At 56.1% G+C, this 19,548-nt stretch overlaps 1 protein-coding gene across 12 annotated transcripts in view; it reads right to left on the bottom strand.

The window, feature by feature from the left end:
- Nucleotides 1-19,548, bottom strand: part of EP400 (E1A binding protein p400) — a 98,464-nt gene that overhangs the window by 60,395 nt on the left and 18,521 nt on the right. For 9 of the 12 annotated variants that reach the window (XM_043557255.1, XM_043557260.1, XM_043557259.1 and 6 more), the window contains 10 exons: nucleotides 11,237-11,327; nucleotides 9,584-9,691; nucleotides 8,717-9,099; nucleotides 6,470-6,760; nucleotides 5,379-5,564; nucleotides 3,304-3,444; nucleotides 2,771-2,849; nucleotides 2,017-2,066; nucleotides 1,590-1,647; nucleotides 783-872 (listed from right to left, as the gene is read on the bottom strand). In XM_043557255.1, coding sequence (XP_043413190.1) covers nucleotides 783-872; nucleotides 1,590-1,647; nucleotides 2,017-2,066; nucleotides 2,771-2,849; nucleotides 3,304-3,444; nucleotides 5,379-5,564; nucleotides 6,470-6,760; nucleotides 8,717-9,099; nucleotides 9,584-9,691; nucleotides 11,237-11,327 — 1,477 coding nt within the window. The remainder of the gene's footprint in view (nucleotides 1-782; nucleotides 873-1,589; nucleotides 1,648-2,016; nucleotides 2,067-2,770; nucleotides 2,850-3,303; nucleotides 3,445-5,378; nucleotides 5,565-6,469; nucleotides 6,761-8,716; nucleotides 9,100-9,583; nucleotides 9,692-11,236; nucleotides 11,328-19,548) is intronic. The other 3 variants (XM_043557262.1, XM_043557261.1, XM_043557257.1) reach the window with 1 other exon arrangement.

The following is a 19,548-nucleotide window of genomic DNA, read 5'->3' on the forward strand; positions in this document are numbered from 1 at the left end:
CTCGTGATCCTGAGGCTAAAACAGGGTTTTTGAAAGCAGATAAATTCAAGCGCGCCAAGGTTTAGAATGCCTGTTCTTCAGAAGGTCCCGTGAGGAGAACGAAGACACACGAGCCAGGAGGCGCCCACGGCACAGTAACCACGAAGGACGCACGTGTGCCGTAAACAAACACCACCCACAAGATGACAGAGAAAGGAAGCCCAAAACCAAAACGGAAAAGAGGAGCCCGCCGGCTCGGCAGAAGTACCCCGGCGGGACAGCGTCCGGCGCCCTGACATGAGGGGCTTGGAAGGAACCCGCGGCCCAAGCCCGGCCGGCCTTGCACGGCGGACCGTGGTGCGCACCGGCCAACCCGCCTCCCGTGCTTGGGCACGGGCCACGGGGGCGCTCCCGCAGCGTGCGGAGGCAGAACGGGGGACAAGCGGAACGCCCGGCAGCACGCAGCAGGGAGTCAGTGACATGTTCGCGCCCGGGGCCGTGGCTCGGCAGGGAGAGCCCGTGAGGCGTAAGCGGCACACGAGCACCGGACAGGCCCGGGAACAGAGGAGCCGGGCGAAGAAGCGACAGGCCCGGCGCGCGATGCCATTTACACACGGTCCCTCAAGCGAGCCGGGCGGCGTGTGCAGACGGCAGGGGCGAGCGGGGCCGAGGCTGCCCGGTGGGACCCCCACGCCAGCACACGGCGTGCTTCCCGGCGAGACGCTAGTCTCACACGATTTTACATGCACTTCCGTGCATTTTCCGGCGCCCTGAGCGCCCCCAGCACCACGCTCACGGCCTACCTTCTTTGGCCAAATTGGACAGCTCTGCCTGGTGGTCCACGGCCCCCTCGTTGGCTTCTTCCTCTTCTATGGTCTCCTCCTCGTCCTCCACTGAAACGGCCCCCACCAGGTGTCAGGGAAACAGACCTCCCGCGTCTTCCCACCTGCTCACGAGACGCTACCAGCTCCGCCACCGTCTCGCCCAGCCAGCAGAGAGCTGGGCCTTTCCACCCCTCGAGGTAGGCGAGCGAGCGCAGGCTTCCTCAGTGAGCAGGAACCCAGTGACCGCACTTCACCTCCCTCCTCGGGCTGCGAGACACAGCCCGGTTCATTACACGACAGACCTCCCCAGCGGCACACGGAGCGACGTCACACTTTTCGTCCGTCAGCTGACCCCGCCGCAGAACCCACCAGCCTGCTGCTCGGGTTCGCTCTGAGTTTGTCATCGCCCGTTTCAGACGACAGTCAGCCACTGCCCAGCCTGCTGTTCCGTGAACCCCGCAACTCACCCCCAACAGAGGCAGGCTCTGGGTGGCTGTGGGCCCACCCGCCGTCCGCACACGAGCCCCCCTGAGGCCTTGTCACTAGCCAACGCTTTCTCTCCACCAGCTTCCGCCCTTCCCAGCTGGCTCCTCCACACAAACGAACTATCCACAAAAGGTCCTGCGCTCTGCCTCCTCCACCGTCCCCTCCCCCACCCTCCAAGGTGCCTGGTCCCGTGACACAAGTCACTGGGCCACCGGGCACCCTGACTACACTGAGGATGCCCCTGGCCTGCAGTTTGAGGGCTCGTCACACAGACGGCGAAGAGAGTACCGGGGAACAGACCTTCGTCATCGGTCAGGGATGTGCTAGCTTTTCTTTTCCTTCCAGACAGTGCTGACTCCTGAAACACAGAATAAAATTCACAAAGAATAGGACACCGAAGCAGAAACGTCCATTTCGCGTGCTCCCGGGAAGGCCCTGGTGAGCCCAGGACAAGCAGTCTGGGCACAGGAAAGGCGCTGGGCAGCAGGTAGGTGACACTAACCCCACAGTCCCACCCATGTCTTCCCATGTCCCCAGATCAACACCCCATGGGAGCCTAACAAGGAGAAGAACCATTTATCTTCCCCAAAGTGAACCGACTCTGAACAGAAGGGCACACTACGGAGGCATCCACGTTTCTCCAGACAAGAGGAGGAACCCCAGGCACCACGTCTCACGCACACGGCTTCCACACTCTCACCCCGTACAGCAGCCCTCCTCAACTTACCAGGAAAGCTTCTGGCAAAACATCAAGCCCCTTAGGTCTCGACTCTTTTCCTAGAGACAGGGAACATGATTCGCTTTCACTGACGCTGCCTGTGCAGGCTGCACCCCGTTGCCACCTCCCCACGGGAGGAAGACAGCAGGAGTGAGTTCCGCTCCTTTCTTCTGGGAACCAGCCCGCACCCCTGTACCTACAAAGTGCGCTGGCCGCTCTCCGGACGTCTCTGATCTGGAGAGGGACAGGGAGGCTAGGTGGCAAAGCCTGTCTTCTGTGATGTCTACAATCTTAACGGCCGTAGGACTGAGCAGAGGCCACCACTCTGCCTCGACTTCCTCATCAACAGGAAGAGGGGCGTCACACCGCCCGTGCCACCCCGCCCCCCAGGGCAGCCGCTTCTGCCAGTGCCCGATGACGGGGCGGCCGCTTCTGAGCGCCGCGGAGACCCCCCAGCAGCCACAGCGGGGCCCCACCGGGGGCGAGTGCCTTGGAGAACTCAGCCCAGTGTCCGGGCCTAGCCCCAGGTGACTGGCTCAGACCCTCAACCCTGAGAGCACCCCAAAAGCGGACCAGCCCGGGGGTGCCTCAGAACGCTGAGCTAAGCTGCAGAGCGGCCACGCAGGCAGACGTGTAGTGTCGGGCCGAGCAGATGCTCAAACCAACGCGCAAGCGCCCTGGTGCCGCCACGTCGGCCAGCAGCGGGCCGGCGGGGTCCCAGCGCGGCGCCGGGAACGGTGAAGACTTTTAAAGAGAGTCCTACCTCTCCTGGGAACCTTCTGCAAATTTAAGGCCTTCTTCCTCCTCTCCTCCAATTCCACTCGCAGTTTCACCTCCACGACCTATAGGCACGAAGGGTGGGACACAGACGGCACTGAGGGGGCTTCTGGAGGTCCTGCCACGGCGTCTGACAGCACGGCCGTCCCAACCTCCCCCCGCGGCACTTGACGACGGAGCTCTCGGCGCAGCGCCGCGGGCGCTCCGCAGCCGCCCGCTGCCCGCGTCCCACCGGGTGGCGAGAGCCCCGCTGCCCGCGACGGGAAGCGAGGCGGAGCCGTCTCCCGGGACAGCGCCCACGCTAACGGACGCACCGGCAGCGCCGCAGAGCCCCTCGGAGCCCCGCGAAGCACACGGCACCCAAGGCGGCAGACGAGGGCCCGTGCGCTCACGCTCACGGCCAACCACGCTGCGGGCTCTCCCCGCCTGGGTCTCTGGGCCACTCGGTCAGACGTGCTCCGAAGGCACAGTAGGTGCTGTTAGGTTTAACTTAAATTTCGTTTAAATTTCAGGATTCACCTGTTCAATATTTGACCAAAAGCACTCTATTTCCCTGGCAGTCGAGGCAGCAATTCGTCTCAATCGGTTCTGCTCCTCTTTCCTTCCCCTTTCCTCACGAAGCTGCTTCTCCTCATGATGGCGCAGCACAGTCCTGACGAGCTAGCAAATGAAAGGTCAAGAGCCTGGAGTCACGCCCCAGGAGGCGCGTCCGCACAGCGCAGGAACTTCTCAGCTGGGAGCTCACACATTCTGCCTGATCTGAGGGCACGGGGGACACGCGGCGCCAGCAAAAACCCCGCCGACACCCCACTCAACTGTCCACAAAGTGCCGTTTGCTAACCTGGCTTATTCTTCTCCAGAAAGAACGCCAAATTGTGTTAGTCTTCTTTCGTCATCTGACATTCGATTCACACCTTCCCACCAAACGTGGAGTAACGTTTGTAACAAAAGCATCCCTTCCGCTGCACGAGTGCAGCAACATACACTTATTTATTTTAGACGTTTAGTCATTTGAGAGAGGGGAGAAAGTTGTCAGCATAGAGTCCAACGTGGGGCTCGATCCCACAAACCTTGAGATCATGACCTGAGCCCCAATTAAGAGTCGGATGCTTAACCGACTGAGCCACCCAGGCGCCCCAGCAAGATGTATTTAATTGCAAGGCACGAAACATGCTGGGGGGAGGTGATTCATATTTTTCGAGGCTTTTGCTTTAAATCCCAAACTGCTTTCTAGAACAAATGCTCTTACATCAGCCCAGCAGTCCTCGAAAAAGGTGCTGAGAGGGGCACCTGGGTGGCTCAGTGGGTTGGGCACCCAACTCTTGATTCCAGCCCAGGTCACGATCTCACAGTTTGTGGGACCGAGCCCCACGTCAGGCTCTGTGCTGACAGCGTGAAGCCTGCTTGGGATTCTCCCTCTCCCCCTCCTGCTTGCCATGTGGGCTCACTCACACGTGGGCGCACTCTCGCCTGCACCCTCTCTCTCTCTCTCAAAATGAACAAACGTTAAAAAAAGTAACGGTGCCGATAAGGAACCTGAAACAGACACACTACGAGCCGGAGCACGCCCGGCTGTGGGACCCCCAGCTGGGGGCCAGCTGGACACTGCGGATGGCCACCCACACACAGACTCCTCGGGGCGACATCCTGGTCTGATCACACCCTCGGCACGGGGCCGTGTGAGAGGGGCAGCACGTAGCCACAGTGCAGGGTTCGGTGGCTTGCCACCTGCCCCATCCACCTGGTGCCCACACGCTCAGGCCCACCCTCCTCTGTGAGATGTCCCCAAGGGGCAGTCAGGTTTCTCTGAAATTCCATTAACGGGACTCAAGACCTTTTATGCTCACATCCCACTGTTTCCAAAGCTCTCGGGTTCTCTCTACCAAACCTACGTGGGGACAGCAGAGGGGACGGAGGTGAACGGCAGGGCACACAGGACCGCCCCCCAGGCCTGAGGGCGCGGGAGGAAGGGAACAGCTTGGCCCTGAGGGACAGATGGTGACGCGGCACCGTGAGAGCAGGGCCCGGTGCCACTTAGGCGCGAGCAAGGACACAGCTGCCTCGCATGCGGAGACCTACCGTTTCTGGTCCCTGTCCACACTCCCAGTACCGGCACCGCTTTCTACTGGCAGCGCCCCAGGATGGGGTGCCTGCTCTGGAACTGGTGAGGAGGAGACCCGCCCTCCGCCAGAACCGGGCGGGGGACCCCAGACCACAAGACCGGGCAGGGCCGGGACCCAAGCTGCCCACCAGCTCACCAGCCTCTGCCCACTCCCGACCCTGAGCCTGCTTGGCGCCCACCCCGCCTCACCCCGGGCATCCTCGCTCCAAGTGCCAGGACAGACCGGCCACAAAGGGAACCTACATCCCGTTCCGCGAATCCCAGAGCCACGGGAGACCGCGTTGGCCCCTGGCCATCCAACCGGGACTCCCAAGACGGCCCCTTGGGAAGAAGCCACAGGGCAGTCGCTTTCCAGACAACAGCAAAACGCTCCTCACGCGAAGGAGCCGGCCCCCTCCGAGACCCGGTCCAGACGCCACCACGCACAGCGGCGTACTCGAGCCGGGCCACGCGGCCACCGGGCCTCGCCCACCTTCCTGGCCGCGGCCATCTTCCACCTCCTCTCCTGGGCGAAGTCCGTGGCCATCCACTGCATCTCCTCCAGCAGGTAGTCCCAGTGCGACTTGGGGCGCGGGGCCTCCTGCAGTTTGGGCAGTCGCCGGAGGGACCACAGGCCTTCTTTCCTCAAATCTGCGATGCGCTGATGGATCTGGTTCTCCTGCCGGGAGCGCAGGGGAGGGGGCGTCCCGCACATGATCAGAAGCGAACTCCACTAATTCTGACCCCGCGTCCACGAAGCCTCAGCAAGAAAGACAAGACTGGACGCGAGGGTCGAAGGCTCCCGCCCCGCCCCAGAATCAAGGACACAAGGCACAGGCCAATGCTCGCGTCAGAGCGCTTACAAGGGACACGACACACATCTGGCCCTTGCTCCAAAACCACCGGGGAGGGGAGGAACCGATCGCCTAAGACTGGCCACACAGGGCCACAGGGTTGACAGAGGACAGCCGGCAGCACCGGGGCGGCGGCATCCTGCCAACTCTGACGGGTTAGATTCCCCTGACGAAGTCTAACAACAACACCGCTTAGTCACCCCACAAACGGCAAGTGCTAACTAGGTGCTGGGCCACGGCCACGCCGGCCTGGGCAGCCCTCCTGACCCTCACCCGCAGCCCACAGCGAGCACAGGCTGTGATGTCGGCACAGAACGGACCTTCTCTCCCGAGCCGACCTCCGCGAGGGGCGTCCGACTTCGGCTCAGGTCACGATCTCACAGTTCGTGGGTTCGAGCCCCACGTCGGGCCCTGTGCTGACAGCTCGGAGCCCGGAGCCTGCTTCGGATTCTGTGTCTTCCTCTCTTTCTGCCCTGCCCCCACCCCCCAACCCCCTTGCTCACACTCTGTCTCTCCCAGAAATAAACATTAAAAAAAGTTTTTTAAAAATGCAAAAAAAGACAACCTGCTTGTAACCTTGGTTTCTAAGCGACCACCAACTATGTTCGACCATCCTCACTACCAAGTGCTCAGTTTCAAACTACCGCATCCTTAGAAATTAAAATCAGATGCGCTTCACAAATTGGAACACATTTCACAACCTTCTTGAGATGGTTTTAAGCGCACTTACCAGTGCTATCTGTTCTGCCAGCTTATCCTGAGAGCTGTCCTGGGGCGGGGCGGTGTTCTGAGCTGGGCTCTGCGGTTTCGGGGGTGCTGACACGGCTGCCCCTGGGGACCGGGAGGTGACTGGAGACAGTGACTTGCTGGCTGCTGAGGAGGGTCTGTTCCCTGTGGAGGCCCGTGCTGGCGATGGGCCAGAGCCGCTGGTGGGAGCGAGGGACGAGGTAGAAGAGGCAGCTGCTGGGGGCCGCTGACAAGGCTGGGCGGGGTCCACGGGTGGTCTTGTGGACGCCACCGCCTGGCGGGCAGAAAACAGGCCGGAAGTGAAGAGGAGACTTGAGCCCTGCTCGTGCGCCCACATCGGCAAGCGCGCCGGAGCCCCTCCTGCGGCAGTGTGAAAGAGCCCCACGCGTGTGTGCACACACACACATGCACACACACACACACACACACACACACACACAGCACGTCACAGATGGGCTTTCACGCGCTGGCTATCCCACGGGAGCTTCTTTTGGTTTTTACCTTTTCTAGCACTTTCTCCCGTTTTATGGTTTTTTTTTTTAGGATTAGTTGTATAAGATTCTTCTAAACTAAAAACCACCCAGTGGTCACCTTGCACCCTTTTTCTGGAAAGCAAATACAAATCCCCTGTGCCCCTGTCATGGCAGGTAGGCCGTCGGGTGAGACACCCTCTCCGTACGTCAAAGCGTGTGCAACCAGAGGGCCCTCCTCCCGGACCGAAGACGAAACCCAGTTCATGCGGGAATTCCGTGGGGGCGCCGGGAGCAGGGCGGGCAAGGCGCCGGCACAGCCTAAGAGGGCCGAGCGCCGACGGCTGCCAACGTGCCACATTTACAAGCTGGAACCCGGGAAGACACAGACCGCAACACCGCACCCAAGCAGGCGTGGGCCTCCAGCGTCCTCCCGCCGCCGGCCGCACCGTGTGGAGAGAAGGCGCTGGAGGTCCGGCCACGGCCCTCACGTGTGTGCTCGGGGGCCACTCAGCGTCCACGGCGGGGGAAAGGGGCTGCAGCACAAACCGTGCAGCCCACAGGCTTGACGTGTTCTCCCGCCTGCCATTTGGGGCCCTCACAGGGAAGGTCCGTCAGCCCCTAGCCAGGGCACAAGGGACAGGTTTCCGTGGGGTCTGTAAGGAGCTGATCCTTTCATCGACAAGGGCGGGTCGCGGAATCCAGGCGAAACCTCAGCATGCGGCTCAGAGAGACCAAGCGTTCCAAACCCGGAGGCTGGCCTGCACAAAGCTCCGAGGGAAGCGGTGGCCCGGGGAGGCTCGGCTCCCCAGGCGGCAGCGCCCTCCTCCACCAGGCGCACGCAGCCGTGACGCGGGCCCACACGAGAGCCCCCGCACGCAGTCGGGGTGCAGACCGCAGCTCCTCTGGCCGCAGGCTGCGGGATCTCGCCCAGGTACGCGGCCCCTCGGGCCTTCTTATGGCAAAACGGGGACGAGAAAGATCCTACGGCAAAGGGCTGCCCGGCAGACGAAAGTAGAGCTGACGAAGTGCTCCGCACGGCACGCGGTGGCAGGCACGCGGCGAGCACAAAGCAGCCGTGACTGCTGTCGCTCCATTTCCACACAAGGTCAAACCTCACCATCAATCTCGAGCAGCCGCGAAGCATTTGAGTCGAAAGCCACCAAGGAAACCCCCTTGTTCGTAAGGGAAATGGGGAGAGGCAGGGGAAGCCTTCCCAGGGGGCTCCATCATACACGCTAAGACAGCTCCCTGAGAACACCACCGGCCACCCTGCAGTGCTCCCCGCAGTGCTCCCAGTGGTTCACGCTCACTTTCAGGGACCCGCCGCCCCTCGGGCACGGTGAGCGGTTCACCACACGCTTTTCAGAAACAGCAACCCGCAGGGGAGGAGCACGATGGATACAAACACAGGTTCACGGAGCGCAGAACACCGCAGAGGGCCCGGCAGCAGGCCCGGCCGGCGCTCCCACGGCACCCTTCCCACACCACTGGCCACGTCAGCCGGGACAACGGCCACACGGCCCTCTGAGCTCCCACTAAACCGCAACCAGCGACCAAAGCTGTTCTGTTATCTGGTGTTTCAACAACCTGACTGTGGTTCCAGAGCCGGGTAAGACGACGCTGAGCGGGGGACTGGCTCCGAGCGGGACAGCGAGCCACGGGCAGACCCCGCGACGGCGGTGTGGCGCACGCCCCACCCAGAGCACGCTTAGCTTCTGCTCCTGTTCTAACGGACAGGACAGGTGCCCACCAAGTACCTGCGGCTGGGAGAGCGGGGCGGCCTGCATCTGAGCCTTCCCGGGCATCGGGGTGTGCAGGGCCTGTGGCACGGGCTGCGGCGGTGGGGCGGGCAGCTGGCCGGGCGGGGGCGCGGGCACAGGGGCGCTCGGCGGCTGGGCCTTGGCCGGGACTTGGAGCTGCGCATGGGGCTCCACCGCCTGCGGCTGCTGAGCAAACTGCAGCGCCGGCGGGAGGGGCGCGGCGGGGAGGCCGGCCGGGGGCAGCCTGCCGGGGAGCTGCGGCGGCGGGGTGTGCAGGCTGGCGGCGTTCTGCACCGGAGGCCCCGTGGTCGGGTCGTACTGCTGCTGGCTCTGCTTCTGTCCGGCGAGCTGAGCGGCCTGAGGGGCAGGAGGCATCCCTCCTGCAAGACAGGAGAAGTCCCGGCAGCGCTGACTTTGGAGTCCCGAGCAACCCGCTGCTCGTCACGGACCCGCGCCTCAGCCATCACACACTCCCGACGGGGAACCCGACCGGCGGCAACTTGGCCCAGTAAACCCAATGGCAGGAGTGAGCCCGCGAGAGAGGAAAGATGGGCGCTCGACCTTTGCAAGCTAGCATCAGGCGGAACAGAACGGTCACCGGGGTCCCTACTGCAGCGGCGATCAAGGAGCGCGCAGGTGTCTGGGGCCCGAGGACGAGGAGACGGCAGCTCCACCAGGGCCGGGAGCATGCCCGCGGGGCCTCCTCTCCCTGCGTGGACCGGCGCTCAGAGCAGTGGCCGGGCCCCAGAAACCACTTGCCCCGTGTGCCATGACTGCGCGCATCCCAGCCCGAAGCTGGGCCACAAGACCCCTCTCTGCACACGCTTTTTCTGAGCCAGGAGGTCTCCTGGCGCCGGGCCTTACCTTGAGCTGTCGGCATTAGCTGCTGAAGAGGAACGCCTGCATTCGCCCCCGGGTGCTGGAAAACTGCCCCCTGGTGGCCCACTTCAAGCCGAGGCCTCTTAGACTGCTCTAGAATAATTTTCAGAAAAGGTGCAATTTGATATAAAAATAAAACCGTGCAAGTAGTAGAAAAACCACATGTAAGTGTTTTTATAATCTTTGAACAGGGAGGCCCTCTATGTGACTCAAACTCCAGAAGCCAGAAAAGGTACAGTTGATAAACAGAATTTCTTTTCATTAAATCTCTTCAAGTATTAGAAGCAGTCTCATACAAGAGTGAATGAAGGGAGAGTGACATCCTTGGAGACTGAGGGTTCTGCACACGTGCGGGCAAAAGGCTGATGTGGCCGCCACATGGAAAGCTCTTCCAAGTTCGTGGGAAAACTGCCAGCCACCGGACACACAAAACGGCAAAGAGCATGAACAGCTGAGCAGAGGGGGACTCACGAACGACTAATAAACACGAAAAGCTACATTGAAGAGATCCACAGAAAAACAAAAGATGTTTGCACCCATCAGGTTAACAGACACCAAAGGAGTAATCGTACTTCATAAAAAAGCCAAAATGTGGGGCGCCTGCGGGGATCAGTCGGTTGAGCGTCCGACTTTGGCTCAGGTCATGATCTCACGGTTCGTGGATTCGAGCCCCGCATCTGGCTCTGTGCTGACAGCTCAGCATGTGGAGCTGCTTCGGATTCTGTGTCTCCCTCTTTCTGTCCCTCCCCTGCTCGTGCTCTGTCTCTCTCAAAAATAAATAAACATTAAAAAAAATTTTTTAAGTGGTCAAAACGTGAGCATGCCAGAAACTGCAGACGGACCTGAAAAAGGCCGAGCCTGCCGTGGGGCCGTGTGTACCCCCAACACACTCTCAGGGAGCAATTCCCTTTCTGGGAGTTTCCTCCTCAGACACAGTGACGGACACGTCGAAAACAATCTGGGACTAGATGTCCGACTGTGCTCACCGTAAAAGAACAAAGGTGGTAACGAAAGGGAGCGCCAGCAAAGGTCTGAGGAGGAAAGGACCCGCCGTGCACCTGAGGGCGAGAGCCGGCAGGGAGAGCGCGGTCCCTGGCAGGACAGGACGGCCCAGGAAGCGACGGCCCTGTCGTCAGCTGTCACGGAGAGCGCGCCTCCACGTCCTCAGGTGCGTGCACGCGGGACGCCGCCGGCAGGTGGCCGGGGTGCGGGACGTACCGCCACAGCAGAGGCAGACTTGAGTCACGCCTTCCGCGACTGCCCGACTTTTTCACGTAAAATGTGGGCTTTTGTAACTGGAAGAAAAACTTCCGTATGAGAAAATGAGTAATGACTCGAAAAATAAGACGGCTTTACCCGCAGTCCTTTTAAGGACTCAGAGCCTGCCAGGGCACAGAGAACCAAAACGGACACGCCCAATCCAACGGGCACACCTCCGCCCCCAGCACACACACACACACAGCCACGTGAGTGTTCTCTTCAGCTGATCGTCGTCAAAACAACAAAATTACCTTCAAAGTACAAAGAAATGAACCCAAGCCACGTGCGTCGGCGTTCACGCGGCCGTCACGCTGCACCTCCCACGGCAGGAAGCTAACGGGTCCCTAAGGCCGCGCAGGCCCGGGCTCCGGGACGTACCTGCTGGGGGCCCCGCCTGCTGCCTCTTAAAGGGGTCCGCTTCGCCCACACTTCCGGCCCCTGCCACAAGGGCCCCTGCGAGAGCTTGCTGCTGAAAAAGAAAATGAAAACATGAGATTCTGATCACGTAGGTGCCTCAGAGAACGGGCATAAACCGAACTATCGTGATTATTCCACACTGGCCTCACTAGTCTCTGCCGACATATTATCTGCCCACTGCGTGTGACGTAGATTTATATGTAACAAGTAGCTTCAAGCTCTAACTTACCTCTGGAGGGACAAAAAGCACTTGTGACAGATCTTATTCTGGTTTTAACAGAGTTTCCTATCAATGCAGGGCCACACTCCCCCAGAGACGAGCGGGCTTTGCACCAACAGCGACAGCAGAGGACCGGCCAGTGTCGGGAAACACCAGTCCTAAATCCGACAGCTCGGCCTCCGTGTCCATCACACTGCCTGCCATCACTCACCCCCCCAAAAAACAAAAGCTGAATAACAAAAAGGAAGGTTGCGATTTTCTTCCTCCTGGAAAATGACCCTAAAACCCTCCTCGACAGACAACAATCTGATAAGCCTGGGTCTTCACACGGCATTTTTGCAAGTTAGCGCCCCGCTTGATACTCATCTGTTCTACTCCGTAGGGCTGGCTGATTTAAGATGTTCAAATGAAAAGCTACTGGCCAAGCGAGACAGGCACCAGGCAAGTCTGGGCGCCCACGCATTCACATCTCTGCACCAACCTTGCAGTGACGCTAAATGCTAAGGACGATGTTCGCCAATCACCAGTTGCTAATTTCTTTTTTAACGATTCAACTCTGTCCACTCTACTTAGCCAACCATTTTAAAGGCCAAGTTACACATGCCCTGAACAAGGCATGGGCCCCATGATGGCCTGTGGGGGCTGTGGGGCCTGCTGTCCCAGGGTGGGCCCCACACTGCCCGCACCAGCCACGCTGCAGGGCATGGCCTCCCGTGGGGAAAGGTGCAGTGGCTGACTCAAAGGGACAGTAGCACCCCCATCTGCATTCAGTGAAGATGTGGGGAGGAAGGAAGGAAAGGAGAAGAAAGAAAAGAATGATTTGAAAAACACACGATATGTGAACAGTGGCTACGTCTGGGGACAGGATTACAGGTAATTTGTACTTTGCGTGTGTGCGTGTGTGTGTACTTTTCTAAATGTTCCAAACGTTCTACAATGAACATATACTACCTTTGTAATAAAAAAATGCTGCTGTTGTTGTTGTTAAATAAAAAAAAAAACCGATAGAGGGTTGTGTCTCCAGTAACGGCCAAGTGCTTCCTATTGGACTACACATACTCCCGACAGACATAAACCTGGAGGATAGGACCAGACGCCTGCAAGAGGGGAAGGGAACCAGGGGGTCTGCGGCAGGAGGGCAGGCCCCAGTGTGTGCCGTACGGAGCAGCTCAGAACCAGACACACAGAGACTCACTGGCTTGAAGGCCACCAGGACAGAGAGCAGGAGGCCACAGAAGAACGAAGGAAGGGGGAATCACCCCAGGAGACGGCTGGAGACAGGGAGGCCCCGAGTTCTCTTGCTGATCTCTGGCTTTCTCCTAAGACAACGCCAAAACAAAGACGCCAAGCACAGGCCGACAAAACCACACTGAGATTTTAGGGGCCCTCACTCAGGACACAGGCTTCCACGGTTAAGATTCAAACACAGTAACTATGAAAGCAAAACAGTCAGTGCTCCTCAGAAGACCCTAACAGCATCCCGAGTGTCTGCAACCTGTCGCTCGTGACACTCAAAATCACCCAAAAACACAAAGTAACAGGAAAACACGAGCTACACTCAGAATACAGTCCATGGACACAGACCCCGCGTAACGCAAATACTGGAATCAGCAGCAAGGATTCTACAGTGGCTTTAACAAGTATGCACAGAGACATAAAGAAAACATACCGTAACGAAGGACGAGAAAAAATCTCGACCAGAAAAAAGAAAACTATTAAGAGAACCAAATGGAGATTCCAGAACTGAAAAATAAAATATCTGGAGTAAGAATTCACTGGATAGCAGAGTGGGCTGTTCAGCGAACTGAAAGCAGTCCCGAGAGGAGACGAGGGGACCAGACTCTGCGGCCCTGGAAAGGGCCGGGGACCAGCGTGGCGCACAACAAAAACCGGACAGAGCCCAGGAGACGCGCACTTATGCTACCCGGTCACGTCCTCAAGGCTACACAGCACCCAGAGGGAATGGAAAGTCCTCCAGAAAATGGTGCCGGGAGGCTGCGTGTCTACACGAAGAAGCTGGAAAACTGGACGTCATGAAACAAAACCACCCGTGCTCCTCATGGACCCGGGCAGGAAGGGCCGGCCCCTCTCGTCCCGGCATCCTCAATGCCACCAACTCTTGCTTTCGGAATGACTCCGCTTCCTTTTACGCTGTCTTCGTGGGCGTTTTACTGGGAAAGAAGCTGAGGTGTTTAAAATACAAACCTGATTTCAGTTAGCAATCATTTATTGGAACTCTTGAAAACAAAATCAGAAAACAGAGAAAAGAGACGGTCTCTGATGGAACTGAATTCTGAGTCCCCATTTTAAGAGAAAACATCAGAACGGACTGTATCCATAGAACACAACGTAATTTGCAGGGAATCTAGAAGCTATGGCAAGAAACAGAACAATGGAGGGAACCAGGAATGCAGCTTGCAGAAAAGATGGTCTGCCACCGAGCAAGGAACAGACAAGTTATTCTGAGGAAGAAACGAAGCGGTCATTGCAGCTGGCGGTCCCCGGGGAGGAAACTTCTACGCAATTTCAACCAACCAACCAACCAACCAACCAACCATAAACTAAGTCAGAATGGGGTAAGGACTCGGGAGCGGGGAGGGCCGTGGACGAGACGGCTCCTGCTCTCAGCCCAAGGCTCCACGGGCGGCCTCCCTGGGCTCACCTGTGGCCAAAGGGAAACCGAGGACGTCACAGACAGGACAAGCACTCGTGCTTTCTAATGGCATGTCTGTGGCAGCACGCTAAGCTGCCAACCTCTGCACAGTCTATACCTACACGCTTGTGACGATACACATAAAGATATGGACACACACGGAAGAATCAAGAGCATCTGTAGGGTAAGGTTACGGGACTGTAATTATTCATTTTCTCTAACACCGTCATCACTGAAAAATAATCTCCAATTAGGAGGCTTTAAAAAAATCTAAATAATAAGACAGTATTCTCTTGTAAACAACTGTGCTCTAATAGAATTACGCCTCAAGTTCTTCTAGAAGCGAACGAATACGCAAACTGAGAACTCTGTATTTGTTTGGAGAGTTTAACTGGCAACCGATCAGGTTCTTATAAAAATCCTCAAACTGGGCGCAAATAACGAAAGTCATCCTGAGACTCCGTCTTAAACCCTTCTCAGAATGCTTAACTGTCCCGGCCGGGCCAAGTAACGCCGGGCCGCTGCGTGTCCACTGTCGGCGGAAAACCAAGTGACGGCACACGGCAGGCAGCACAAACAGACTTTCCTGATTCACTGATGCTGCGCCTGAAGAGTCTTTTCCAAACGGCAAAGGTAGAACCTACACTTGGAAAACCGGTTTAGTGAATTACAGTTCCTCCAAATGATGGCATGTTCGGAGCTGTCAAAATGAGAACAATTGAAAGTAAATAAAACATGAGGAGAGTTGGTTGAAAGAGAGTAAATACACCGCGTCAACTGACGTATATCATACAACACCTTTGTGTCAGAAGGATGGAATTATGGGCAATTATTCACTTCCTAACAGAAAAATCACTGAGAGCTACTACTTACAAGGGTTCTTCTCGTGAACACGTGTGTGCGCATATACGTGCGTGTACGTATTACTGTGCACGGGACACCTCTTACCCATAGTGCTACCTCGGCATTTTCTGGAAGCAAATTAATACATATGCGACACAGAAAATTCTGAATTTATTTCTAGCGTTTCATTGGTCGATACAGATTAGACAATATAAAACCTCTATGACTTACTGGCTGTAAATAATAAAACTCAAACTGAGATGTTTTTTCCAAAGAACACAAGGGACATGTTTTCATTTCAACTCTTTTCCCACACACTCCATTCTCCTGTTTCCTGAGACACACAGTCATATTTGCCTCAAAGACCTGTAATTCAGACTGGAGACTCCCTGGTCTTCCTCTCGTAGTCTCTTAAATATTTGATTACAAAATATATCACGCACACAAAAAAATATCCCAAAACGCATATGTGACCTTAAAGGCATAGTAAAATCGATGAGAATTTAAATAGTGGGATATGGCTGTTCACTGAACACTGTTCAACTTTTCTGTTTGAAGTTCTTCATAATAAAACGTGGAGAAGGGAAAGGAGAAAAATGAACACATGCAGCTGAAAAGAGTAGTAACAGCAACCGCCCGTGGGCTGCTCACGAGGCTCAGACTGCCGCCCCTGCCCCCTGCCCCGCCCGGGGACTCGCCACCTGAGCCCAGTGTGCACGAGTGTGCACCTCCCGGGACGGGACGCCGTCAGCTCAGACTCCTCCCCACAAGGTACTCCTTGGGCTCTGCTTCCTAGAGAACCTCCCGTAAGCCCTTCCGCTCCATAAGGTGTGGCTGAGCCCCACACACACCCACGGGCGTCGGGACCACGGCCGCCCCCCTCCCCACCGGTGGCTCTCGTCAGCACTCCTCTGTATGAGCGTGAACGATCCACGGATCTGGGCTCCTGCCGGGGGACGTCCGGTTCTTTCCAGGCGGGGACGATTAGGACCAGAGCTGCGGGGAACACTACCGTAGCTGGTCTCTGGTGTAGACGCTCAAGAACTCCTCACGGCACGCTGACGGGACAAAGGGTCTGCCCGTGTCCACCTTTTCAGGTCACGCAAAATGTTCCCACACACCTCCATGCTACATTCCCGCCAAAAGTAGATGAGAATCCCACTGACCTACGTCAACAGATTCTGTCCAGTTTCACTTCTGGAAACCTAGTGAGTGTGGTAGCGGGTGAGAGTGGTTTAATCATCTGTGTCACTGTGGAGAGCACACCTGTTTCTCGTAAGCTGACGGGCACTCCTTGCCTTCCCATCCCCCCGTCCTCAGGCAAACATTTATCAACGTGTCATAAACACGATAATGCGTTCCATTCTGCTAAGCATGAACGGAAAGACGCACTGCTGATAGAAGTTCCCACGATCTCAAACGTAAAGAATTTAACTTCGATCGTGTCAGACTCGTTGCAAGAAGCACCTACGCGTCTGAGGGCCAAATGACTATTCCCCACCAGAGGGAACCGGAACTGTGCAGAAACGAAGTCTGGGCTGGGTCGAGGAATACACAGGATGAACCTTAAACGCTCTGTGCTGGCAAGGAAGGAGGGGCTCAGAGAGTGACGCGAATACATCAATGGCGCCCGAGGGCCAGCTTGAAGGTCTCCAAATCACCTGCCGTTTGACCATCAAAACACACAGTAATAGAAGAGGGGGAGGGGAACGGGCAGCGGACGACGGCGGAGGCACGAGGAGGCCCAGCGGAGGTGGGCAACGCGGGCACTTGACAAAGCCCACAAACCCTAACGCTCAGGATCTGCGCACGTCCTTCCAACAGATTACACCTCGATGTGACGGAACTCACCACCCTCGCGGGCCAAAGAAGAAAGATCACATGATCACACGAACAGATGCACAAAGAGCATCCGACAAAATTCAACAGCCACTCGCGATCAATACTAGACATAAAGAACCCTCCACCCGGTGAAGCACGTCTATAAACTCCACAGGCAAATATCAGGCCCACCGGTGAGAAACGAAATGCCTTCTCCCAAAGATCGAGAGGAAGGTAAGAATGTCTACTCTTACTACTCCATTCAAGAGCATATTTGGAAGCCCTTGCCGGTGCAATAAGGCAAAACAAACAAAAAGAAATAAAGGGCATATAAGCAGGGAAAAAAGAAATCTTGCCTCCTTTGCAGACACAATTCTCTATGTAGAAAATCCCACGGAATCTACAGAAAAGCTCCTAAGACTAATAAAAGAGTTCAGCAAGGTTGTGGAACATAGGTTCAAATAAATCACCTGTATTCTTATACACTTGCAAGGAACATCTCAAATTCTTTTTTGGTTGCCATTTACAGTAGTACCGCAGAGAAACCGGACTACTCGGTTACAAATCTAACAAAATAGGTACAGAATCAGCATGCTGAAAAGTACAAAACACAGACAAAAACAAAAGATGACCAAAACAGAGAGACACAGCATATTCCAGACTGGAAGGCTCAGTACGGTCGAGACACTACTCCTCCCCAAACTGGTCAACAGACTCAGTACAATCCCAATCTAACTTCCGTAGACAGCGACAAAGCGGATTCTAAAATTTCTATGAGAACGACCAGACCAATTTTGAAAAAAGCAAGTTGAACCCACACTGGTTTCAAGCCTTCCTACAAAGCTACGGTGGCCGACAACGCGTGCCACTGGCAGAAAGACACACACACGAAGAGAAGACCGAAGAGTCTAGAAAGAGACCCACACAGACAAGAGTCGGCTCGTGTTCAGCCAAGATGCAAAGTCAGCGCAAGGGAAGCAGAACACTGGGTGTACGACACGGTCCGGGCACAACAGGAAATCAACACGCAGAGAAATGAACCTCTGCGTACGTCTGCCACGTCATCCACAACTTTACTCAGAGGGGACCGTGGACCATACAACTTCCAGGAGAAATCACAGGCGATATCTGTGACCTCAGGCTGAACCAAGAGCTGAGATATGACACCAAAAGCACAATCCATAAGATAAAAAAAACGGTAAAACAGCACATCGAAATGTGGAACTTCTGCTCTGTGAAAAATAGTGTAAAAGAAGAAAAGCATAAGCCTTAGAATAGGAGAAAAACACGTGCAAATTTGTACCTGACAAGAAACTCACATTCACGATACAAAGAATTCAAACGCGACAGCGACACACACGATTCAACTACAATACTCGGCAAAGAAACTCAAGACTTTCCCAAAGAAGATACCCAGCCGGCCAGTTGAGCCCACAGACTGGAACCACTGCACACATGTCAGCACGACCAGAGAGGACATACACGGGGGGGTGGCAGGAACGTGGCACGGAACAGCCCCCCTCCCCCCGGGCGACTTCGGCGGCTTCTCCTGAGATCAAACCCACACTCAGCAACACCCCGCAGTCCTCCTTTGAGGTTGCGTCGTACCCACAGGACACAAAGGCCTAGGTTCACACACACACAAGGCTGGATACGAACAGTGACAGCAGCTGTGCTAAGTAAACAAGCCAAGTGTCCTTCAAAGGGTGAACGAATAAACAAACCGAGAAAAGACTACTGGTAAATGGCATAGCGTGGGCGCTCAGCGACAGAAGCCACATGCGGTAGGACTCCCTCTAGATTTCATTCTGGAAACGGCAAAACCACAGAGGCAGAGAGCAAAGGTTCAGAGAGGGTGACAGAGCGGTTTCTGGACCGCCATGGTGGCCACACAACAGAACCGGAAACCAAACAGAACAGAACTAGAAACTCAACAGAACTAGAGACAAAACAGAGCGAGTTTTACTGAATTAAATAAGGCTAAAAAAAATACCATCAGTGACATAATCCACTGATTAAAATAAAAACCTAAATAACAAATATAGAAAGCGCACCGTTAACAGCAGACGGCCAACTGCTAAGTGCAGAAGGAACAATGGAGCTAGACGATCCATTGTGCAAGCTTTAAGGTGAAATCGGATTTTGGAAAGATAGTTTAATGAGATATAGGATATTTACACGGTCTCAAAGTATCTTCCCCAAACTCCTCACCATTTACCAAAGGAAAGAGAAGAACTTCCACTGCAAAAGCCTGGTGGGCGCCGTCCTCCCCCAGCGGTCAGAGTGCGCGTCACCGGCTGCAGGACCGTGGACCGCACGGCCCCGACACGGCCGTGACCTAGGCACGGGCCACCTCTGTGGCACTCCTCTCAACACTACACGGCCCGCGTCAGACAACCTGCTCTCCAAGGACATTCCACAAAACAGCCAGCCTCAACTAAAAATGGTGAAGGTCAGGAAAGACCAAGGAGCCGGCAGGGCACCTCGGTGGCTCGGTTGGTTAAGCATCTGACTTCAGCTCAGGTCATGATCTTGTGATTCGTGAGTTCGAGCCCCACGTCAGGCTCTGTGCTGACAGCCCAGAGCCTGGAGCCTGCTTGGGATTCTGTGTCTCCCCCTCTCTCTGCCCCTCCCCTGCTGGCACTCTGTCTCTCTCTGCTTCAAAAATAAACAAACAGTAAAAAAAAAAAAAAGAAAGAAAGAAAAAGACAAGGAGTCAGCCCAGATTAAAGACGC

The sequence above is a fragment of the Prionailurus bengalensis genome, chromosome D3 (genome assembly GCF_016509475.1).
Source record: "Prionailurus bengalensis isolate Pbe53 chromosome D3, Fcat_Pben_1.1_paternal_pri, whole genome shotgun sequence".
In the NCBI taxonomy this organism is placed as follows: Eukaryota; Metazoa; Chordata; class Mammalia; order Carnivora; family Felidae; genus Prionailurus; species Prionailurus bengalensis.